This window comes from Orycteropus afer, unplaced genomic scaffold (genome assembly GCF_000298275.1).
Source record: "Orycteropus afer afer isolate SDZICR_OR568_19922 unplaced genomic scaffold, OryAfe1.0 scaffold01376, whole genome shotgun sequence".
Lineage (NCBI taxonomy): Eukaryota > Metazoa > Chordata > Mammalia > Tubulidentata > Orycteropodidae > Orycteropus > Orycteropus afer.
This window is the reverse complement of record NW_006922963.1, coordinates 50,713-60,906: the sequence shown is the minus strand read 5'-3', so window position 1 is coordinate 60,906 and position 10,194 is coordinate 50,713. Positions and strand designations below refer to the sequence as shown.

The 10,194-nt window shown below is 39.4% G+C and overlaps 1 protein-coding gene across 1 annotated transcript in view; it reads left to right on the top strand.

The window, feature by feature from the left end:
• Positions 1 to 3,072, top strand: part of LOC103213176 (zinc finger protein 14 homolog) — a 44,226-nt gene extending 41,154 nt beyond the window's left edge. Inside the window, exon 4 of the mRNA XM_007959044.1 lies at positions 1,715 to 3,072. Within this exon, the coding sequence (XP_007957235.1) occupies positions 1,715 to 3,072 (1,358 nt within the window). The remainder of the gene's footprint in view (positions 1 to 1,714) is intronic.
• Positions 3,073 to 10,194: the final 7,122 nt, after the last annotated feature.

The window sequence follows — 10,194 nt, the reverse complement described above, 5'->3', positions numbered from 1 at the left end:
AGGTACTTGACTGCTAACCAGAAGGCTGGCAGTTCAAACCCACCAGCCACTCCTCAGAAGGAAGATGGGACACTCTACTTCCATAGTGTACTGCCTCAGAAACCCAAGGAGGGGTCGCTATGAGTAGGATCTGACTCGAAGTGTACTGCCTCAGAAACCCAAGGAGGGGTCACTATGAGTAGGGTCCGCCTCAATGGCAAATAACAACAGCAACAATGACAGATAAAGTATGAGCTGATCAGCTTCATCTATTTGAGAATGATTGCTTTCCCTTTGTTCTAGTTCTAAGTGTAGCCCTTGTAGGATCCCCACTGAAAGCCTGGCATGATTACTAAAGTTTTTAATCCAACGTATTCTCTTTCGTTCTAGGATATTGCTTATCTCATCTTGGCTGCTTTAGCTGTTAATTTGTGTCTTCGAACAGATTTTTTTTTTTTTTAATTCAGCAGTTTAGTTGTTTTCAATGAATTTGTCTCATGTAAGCTTCTCTATTACAGCAAAATCTCTGTTTCTATTATATTATTTCTACATTTTAGAGCAAATGTAAATTATGTTCTCTTATCCTAATCCTAACATCTGTGTTAATATTGGTCATAAAATTAAAAAGATTTTCTTTCACACCAGTCCTTATTACTCAGTCTCCCATGCCCTACTCCCACCCCTGGCATCTCTTGCTTTTCTTTAGTTTATTCTTTATTACTTCCTCAGGAAAGCTATGTCTTATATCTGAATTCCAGCATTTGCACACTATCTTTGTGCATTTTAATATACATAAAGCCCCTTTAAGCTATGCTGAGCTGCTTTTTAGGTTATCCAAGTTATCCCTTGATTAGTCAGTGTTTTGGTTACTTCATACTGCTGTGACAGAAAACACCACAAATTGGATGGCTTTAAAAAATAGGAGTTTCTTCTCTTTCAGTTTTGGAGGCAAGAAGTCTAAGTTCAAAGTGCCAGGCTCTAGGGGCTGGGTGAAAGCCCCTCAACCTTGGCTTCAGCTCTGCCTCTTACTCCTGGCCCACTGGAGCTAGAGGTATCTCTTCACTCAGGCAGCTGCTGGCTGCTGAGCCTAACAAACCCAAGGTCAACAAATAAAATGACACAGTCCCAATATTATCAAACAACAGAGCAGGTCATTAGTTCAAGTCCAGAGACAGTCCCAAGATCAGCAGGAAACCTGGCAGGCTGCTAAATGAAGACTCGGTTACATTCAGGATCCAAGCATGCCAAAAAGCTGCAGACCATTCCCAAAGCTTCTCCTTATATACTGGAAGCAAACCACATCCCTAAAGCAGCTACTCAGCTACTTGCAGCAAATTCCACCATGGAGTTGATTGCCAGTCTCATCATGGGGAATAACTACAACCACTGCCCAACCACTTAAAACCAGACTCAGCCAAGCTGACGCATAACCTTACCTATCACAGTCTATTATTTTTGTTGTGCCATGGTTATAAAGTTACATAGATTTGAGTAGTCTACTCCAGACCTATTTTTCCCATGAAACATGTAAAGTTTGGTGTGAAAGTTTGCAGAAAGTGAAATAGTTTAGGAACATGTATGTGGTATTGTAGCAAAATTTCTATGCTTTAGAATATCTAATTCATTCACTTGAAATAGGCATTGTTTTAAGTTTGCCTTTTATTACTCTATGAAAGTTTTCTCCTGGAATAGGAAAATACCATGTGTTTAATTTCTTTATTTTTCTTTCTTTCAGATCTGGAATCCAATAATTTATCTCCAGAAAAGGACATTTATGAAATATATTCATTCCAATGGGAAATAATGGGAAAAATTAAAAATGATAGCCTCCAGTGCGCCATTTATAGAAATGATTGGGAATGCCAAAACAAGATTGAGGGGCAAAAGGAACAACAAGAGGGATATTTTAGGCAAGTGAAAATTACTCCTGAAAAAATGACCACTTACAAAAACCACAATTTCCTTACTGCATATCAGAGAATTCATAATGGAGAAAAGTTGTTATACGAATGTAAGGAATGTAGGAAGACGTTTATTCGTCGCTCAACACTTAGTCAACACCTGAGAATTCATACGGGTGAGAAACCTTATAAATGTAAGGAATGTGGGCAGGCCTTTAGACAGCGTGCACACCTGATTCGACATCACAAACTTCACACTGGTGAGAAACCATATGAATGTAAGGAATGTGGGAAGGCATTTACAGTCCTTCAAGAACTTACTCAACATCAGAGACTTCATACTGGTGAAAAGCCCTATGAATGTAAGGAATGTGGGAAGGCCTTTAGAGTACACCAGCAACTTGCTCGACATCAGAGAATTCACACTGGTGAGAAACCTTATGAATGTAAGGAATGTGGAAAGACCTTTAGACAGTGTACCCACCTTACTCGACATCAGAGACTTCATACTGCTGAGAAGCTCCATGAGTGTAAGGAATGTGGAAAGGCCTTTGTATGTGGTCCAGACCTTAGAGTACATCAGAAGATTCATTTTGGTGAGAAACCCTACATGTGTAAGGAATGTGGAAAGGCTTTTAGAATATGCCAACAACTTAATGTCCATCAGAGTATTCATACTGGTGAGAAACCTTATGAATGTAAGGAATGTGGGAAGACTTTTAGATTAAGGCAACAACTTGTTCGCCATCAGAGAATTCATACCCGTGAAAAACCCTACGAATGTATGGAGTGTTGGAAGACTTTCAGTAGTTACTCACAACTTATTTCACATCAGAGCATCCATATTGGTGAGAGACCCTATGAATGTGAAGAATGTGGGAAGGCTTTTAGACTGCTCTCACAACTTACTCAACATCAGAGTATTCATACTGGTGAAAAACCTTATGAATGTAAGGAATGTAGGAAACCCTTTAGACTGCTCTCACAACTTACTCAACATCAAAGTATTCATACTGGTGAGAAACCTTACAAATGTAAAGAATGTGGTAAGGCTTTTAGACTTTATTCATTTCTTACTCAGCATCAGAGAATTCATACTGGTGAGAAACCCTACAAATGTAAGGAATGTAAGAAAGCCTTTAGACAACATTCACACCTTACTCAACATCAGAAAATTCATAATGCAATTTAATACAAGAAATCCTTAAAATGGACATTATGTTATCACAGAATTCATTCTTGGGAAAATTTGTTTCATTCTCACAATTAATTCAGCCTAAGAGATTTTATATTAGATAAAAATATGTTGATTTAAAAGCCTCCTATTACCACTTAAACATTGTTTATCTTTAGCAAACTCATGAGAAAATAATATAATGAATGTAGGAAAATCCTTAGCCTTATCTATCATTATATCCATGTCACTACTTTATTACCAATATGACATTGGACAAGATACTTAATCTTCTGTGCCTCATTTTACCCAGTTTTAAAGTGGTTATGATAGTACCTATTAGTTATTTATTGCTGTATAATAAGTTACCACAAACTTAGTAGCTTAAAACAACACACATTTATTATCTCACAATTTGTATCAGTGAGAAGTCCAGGCATGACTTACTTGGGCCCTCAGCTTCTGAGTCTCTAAAAAGGCTACAATCAGGGTTTCAGCTATAGCTGGGATCTTATCTAAAAGACCTTGACTAAGGAAGGATCCCCTTCTACTTGCTTCTAACAAGCAAGTCACTGGGACATCCCACACTCAAGGGAAGAGGATATACAGGAATGTGAATACCAGGAGGTAGGGGACAACTGGGGACCATTTTAGAGTCTGCCTGCTACACTGTGTTAAAGGATCGGTGTATGGATTAAATAGTTAATACTTGGAAGAATAACAGCTACATAGCATGTATTCTGTAAATATATCTATAATTGTTATCATCATTAGTGCTAGTAAATTCATGAAAGAAAGACCATATAGAAGTAATAAATGTAGAAATGCCTTCTGTCACCTCACAGAGCTTATTAAACTTAATTTATTCTGGATGAAAAGTAGGAGATTATAGTGAATGTGGTAAATTTCATCCCTTGAGCTGCATCAGAAATTTTATGTTGAAACTGAATTTTGTGAATGTGGGTCTTTAAAGAGTACAATGGTTGAAGAATCAGTAATATGAAATGATTTTCTCATAGTAAATTCCAAAAACAAATGCCTTACAATACCACAATTCAAGATGAATTAGAAATAATTAAGGAAAAAACAAAAAAGATGGCAGAAAAAGAAACCACTTGGAAATTTAATATTGTGTATGTGTGTGAAATTTCCATATGTTCAATTCTGTTGAAGTCAATATACTTTTTAATGTTCAAATTGCTCCATCTTTGGCCAGGGGGAGTTCTTTCAAGTTAGGTTTTTTGACATGATTCGACCAGTGGTGTAGAATGACTTACTTGGTTGTGGCTGCAGAGTTTGATCAGCTATAGAAAATGCTATAGTACCAACTCATCATTTTGGAAAGTGATAAATAAGGGAAATTATTGAGCCTTTATTCTGCCTTTCCCATATGAAACAAGTTCAGAGCCACCAAAATTGATCAAATTATGTTGTTGTTGTTGTTATGTGCCATCGAGTCGGCCCCGACTCATAGCGACCCCTCCTTGGGTTTCCGAGGCAGTATCACTACGGAAGTAGGATTGCCCAACCTTCCTTCCGAGGAGTGGCTGGTGGGTTTGAACCACAAGCAGTCTGGTTAGCAGGCAAGTGTCTTAGCCACTATGCTATAGTATTTTTAATTTATTTACATGCAGAAAGAATGATAGGTTTAGAAAAGCCAACATTTTCTAGCCCCTACCGGAATAAGGGATCCAAAAAATAATCCTCAATGGATGCTAAAACTATTAAATGAAAGATTGATAAGAATTTTATCAACAGTTTATCAAGCTGACCACCTCTGAAGCCTTCTGATCAGTCTTAACCTCAATAAAATTGTGACTGTAGGCAATATGTACCCTAGGAACCTGGTGGCATAATGCCTAAGGCATTTGACTGCTAACCAGAAGGCAGGTGGTTCAAACCCACCAGCCACCCCTCAGAAGGAAAATTGGGCAATCTACTTCAGTAGTGATACCACCTCAGAAACCCAAGAAAGGGTCGCTGTTAGTTGGATCTGACTCCACAGAAGTAAGTTTGGTTTTGGTTTGGAAATAATGCAAGAGGTAGTACACAGCACTACCTGTAAAGTGTTAATGCCAAAATAATGAAGTGAAGGAATCAAGCCTTTAAGTAAAATTCTTTAAAATCAAGAATTTGCAGGAAGAGATGGATAAGGTAAATGGCATCACAAGGAAGCAATCAACCAGATCCAGAATGTGTAAAATTCTACAGAACAAATGACCTGATTTCTTCAGCTGAGTGGCATGAATAAAGAAAAGGGGAGAAGGGGAGTGGCAACCATTAACAGGTTAAAAAAGACTTAAGAACATGTTAGCTAAATTCAATATGTGGGCATTTTATGGGCCTGATTTGAACAAATAAAAAAAAAAAAAACAGAAATGTGAACATGTGCCAATTATTAGTTGATATTTAGAAATATTTTGTTGGGTGCTGTGGTTATTAAAAAATGAAATATACTATTTATTAGAGATACATACTTACAATGATGCCTGAATTTGTTTTAAAATATTCCAGAAAAAGAAAAAAATTGAGGAAAAGAACTGGAAACTAGATTGGCAAAATGTTGATAATAATTGAAGTGGAGTGGTTTGTTTGTGGGGGTGTATTGAGCTAATATTTCTACTTTTGTATGTGTTTGAAAGTTTCAATAATAAAAAGTTTAAAATGCAAATTAAAACAAATTATAAGCTTCCAAGAAATGAATGATAATGAAATTACTACATATTGAAACTTGTAGAATGTCACCAAAGTTCTTTACAGTGAGAAATTAATACTTTTTAATGCATTAAGGAAACTTAATTTTTGAACTCAGTCTTCATCTTACTCATTTTATCTCTAGCAGCCAGTGAATGTCTGGTCACATAGAAGACACTTGATAAAATGTTGAAGGAATAAGTATTTATCTCAAGAAACCAAAAATAGAACAAAATAAAACCAACACAAGTAAAAAGAAGGAAAGCACAATTAAAAGTAGAAATTAAGAGACTACATACTATTAGACTCTTCCACTGTTAACAATGACTAGATTTTGGCAGGTTTAATGAAGTAAAAAATGAAAGAGAATACATTTAGAACATAAATAATGATAGAATTGACATAGCTACAATTGACTTGATACTGATACTTAATACTGTAAACATGTATACACCAATGTGTGTGTGTAAACTCCCTGAGGTTTTTTGTTTGTTTTTAATATAGTTTTACAGGTAAATAAGTACAACTCCTGGATAAAAACTTATGTGTGATTTTCCAGCCTGACCATGTGCAATGCAGTGAATTGTCTATTATGGTTCTTCCACCCATAGTCCTCCATTTTGTGATGTATTATAAATCCTAGTCTCTAGTCCTGTTTAGGGGGAAATGTATCTTGAGTCCCATTTTACTGGAGGGTGTGACTCAAGTCACCACCCTTAGTTTCCTTGAGGATATGTATGTGAATATTCTGGTAAAGTTCACTCTTTGGCTCCATTTCTGCATTTGGTTCCTCCTCATTTCACCCCTGGGCTTGAGACAGCAGCTGGTCATCTGACCCTCTGCCAAAGGGACAAGGAGGCCTCAACTTCTGACCTCCTCTAACCCCACAAGAGGAAGACAGAATCACCATCAGTAGCCCAAGGCCTATTCCTGCAAGGTCAGACATGCTGCCTCCCTCCAGCCCTTTCACCAACCTTGACACCAACCATTCCTCCTGCAGCACTCACCACCTTTCTTCTGGGTTTGATAATTCACTGCAGTGACCACACAAAACTCACAGATTATGGGGTTTATTAGGGAAGCACCAGGCTACAATTCAAGTTCAGGAAAAACGCTCAGTCTCTCTCAGCCCACCACCTCTCAGCCAATGGTCTCTCTCAGTCTCTCTCTCAGCAGTGTGTGTCTCTCGGTGTCTCTCTCTTAGCAATGTGCATCTCTCGGTAGCTCTTTCTCAGCAGCATGTGTCTCTTGGTGTCTCTTTCTCAGCAGCATGTGGCTCTCAGGAGCAAGTGTCTCTCAGGAGCACATCTTTCTCAGCCAGCAGTTAGAGAGACTTCTGCCTCTAAGAGGCCTCCTTTTGAGCCTGGCAGAGTGACCAAACTAGCCAATGATAGCATCAGGATTCTAAGCACCTGAGAGAGAAAGTGAACTTCCTGGAACATTGCTTTGTGACACTGTCCAACAGAAATACCCTAGGTAGATAACTTTAGCAATCAGGAGCTCCTCAGTTGCTCATGGCAAATTCCACCTCAGAGTTTACAAAGACTTATAGGTAGAAAAGCCACACTATGTAATTTACTACACCACATGCTCCAATTTGGGTTCACCAGTCGCTGCAACCATGTGAGTGAGGGGAGTCTTCTAGACCTACCCACCGACCCACCGACTTGGGACTTGCTAGCCTCCCAGCCTCCAGCACCATGTGAGCCATTTTCTTGGTGGTCTGTGACTTATGTGAGATGTTACAGCAAAATATGAAACCCTAAGATAGGAGGGAGAGTGCTGCAGGGAGGAGGAGGAGGAGGAATTGATGTCAGAGATGATGGAGTGGTATAGCAGTTTGGAAAAGTTGGACATTTAACCTCTGCCTCGTAGGCACTGGCCTTGTGCTGATCCCTCTAAAATAAATTGTTCAAGCAGTTGGTGTCAGAAATGGGATTTGCCACAACAGCCCAGACTCACTGAAATATGTGGTTTAGGGGAAAAGGGCATAAAGTGGTAAATGAGAAACATTTGAGTTCTGGATGTGGTAAATTAAAAAAAAAAAAAAAAGAAGAAAGAAATGCACCCATGGATTGAACCAGTTGTTTTGCTGAGATCCATTACCCAAGGCAAAAACTATTCATGGGATTTAGAAGTGGTGGATGTTACTCTCAAGGAATTGGCTAGTTGCATGCATGTGGAGATACAGTGATAAGGAAAGGGTAAGACTTAAAATTCTTTGGTTGTAGTTATCAGTAATAGCTGCAAACGACAGGGAAAAATAATGTAAATGAGGGTTGTAGAACTGATCCAAGCCAAGATCTGGGCTGATCAGAGCTATGGCCACTAGTCTCAGGGCCTACTTAGAAAGGAAGAATTGTGTCAGAACAGCAAGCAGTATACCTATGACTGCTGGCCACCTTGAGCATAGTCAGGAAGGGAATGGGCAAAACCAAGAAACTTGAAAGCAGCGACTATAGTGTAAAAGAGTTGCTTTAGTTTGTAAATTAGTATCTTCAGCTTCCTGAGGGCCCTTTACTAAAATGGATTGTGAGAGCGACTAGTTTTAGGGCAGTGTCTTTGCTTTTGGATGCTACAGAATGGAAGAATATGTTTGGGTGATTGAAAGATCCACAACTCACTATGGAACAGGCATAAATGATGATCCAAGATCCAGTTACACAGCAAGTTAACCCAGAGGGGACAGCCAGCCTGGTGGACTGGATAAAATTTGAAATCAGGTTGATTTACCCTGAGAAGGAAAACTGCCCTTCTATGCCTCTAAATATCTGCTGGAACACTCTGGAGAAAGCAGCTGATGTGCTGTTTACAGAAGACATGCTGGATTGACTTTATGGTGATCAAGATATTCATTCACCCAATGAATGTCCCTTATACAGGTCATGGCAGATATGGTAACCCAGGGAGACCCATATGGGCACCCCATACAACCTTGCTACCATGAAACAAAGCAACAATTCTAGAAGCCATGTCAGATCTCTTGACACAGCTTACCCATGTGAGTCTTATAGATGCAGGAAACATAAGAGTGAGTCATAGGAGAATGGGAAGAGGCAATGGGGAAAAGAACTAAGTAGGTCGGAGATTTCTTGAGGGTTACTAAGGAGTGTGATGAATATAGTGGACATTGATGAAGTTGAGGCAAAGGTGCTAAGGCAGCACTACAAAGGTTGGGTGGACCAATGGAAACTCCTGCTGGTCCCCCAACTTAAAGAGGCCTAAACAAGTCCATTCTGTTCACTCCAAACAGGAGGAATTTAATGATGGGAAGTCCCACCTGGGACCAGTTGAAACAGAGGCTCAACTATTTGATGAAGATAGGAACTGATGAGGAGGCCAGAGTCTTCTAGTCCAGCCCCGAACAGGGGATCCAGGGCCATATGCATATGTGTGGGTAAAATGGCCCAGGGGGTGGGAAGCAACTTTTTAGGGCTCCTGCACACAGGAGCCCAATGTACTGTCATCCCAAAACCTGTCAGTGAAATATTGAAGGGACATAACATTAGAGTGAGGGGATATGAGGATGGAACAGTTGATGGGACTAAGGTGAAAGTTTGGATGAGAATTCGAAGATTTAAACAGACTTTACCTGGATGCATTTTTGGTACAGATACTATGTCTAAATGGAGAACACTCCCCCCTACATGTTACTGTAAAACTGAGGGTGTGTCAGCCTGCCTTTAGGCCAGTATTGATTGGACATGCTCAGTGGGAACTATTAGAATTGCCCAAACCCACTCAGGTTGTTAACTTGAAATAGTATAGGATACCTGGTGGACAAAAGGAAATTACTGCTTTGATTAAAGACATGCTAAAGGCTGGAGTATTGATACCCACAAATTATCTGTTGGGCTATGAAAAAGGCAGATGGCTCATGTAGACTGATAGTAGACTACCGAGGCCTAAATAAAGTAGTGCCATGGTGGCTTCAGCTGTTGCAGACATCGTATCAATAGTGCAGAAAATACAGCATGCTGAAGGAGACTGGTACTAAGTGATCTTGCAAATGCCTTTTTCTCCATCCCAATCTTGGAAGAGTCAGTCACAGTTTGCTTTCACATGGGAAAGATCTCAATATACCTTCAGTGTTTTGACACAGTTATAAAAGACTTGACTTGGTGCAGATTTCAAGTATGTTGATACATTACATTGATGATATTATATTAATGTTAAACAGAAGAACAGGCTAGGGCAGATTAGAAAACAGTGGTGGCCCACATGACAAATAGAGGCTGGTTAATAAATTCAGCAAAACTCCAGGGCCCTGCCTAAACAGTGAAATTCTTGGGAATAACTTAGGCAGGAGCCACCTGTGGCATTCCACAGGAGGCCAAGAATAAGTTGCTGTCACTACTTATCCCCAGGACTAAGCAGGAAGCCCAACATTTTAATTGGTCTATTTGGATTTTGGAGAACACATATTCCACATCTGGGAATATTGCT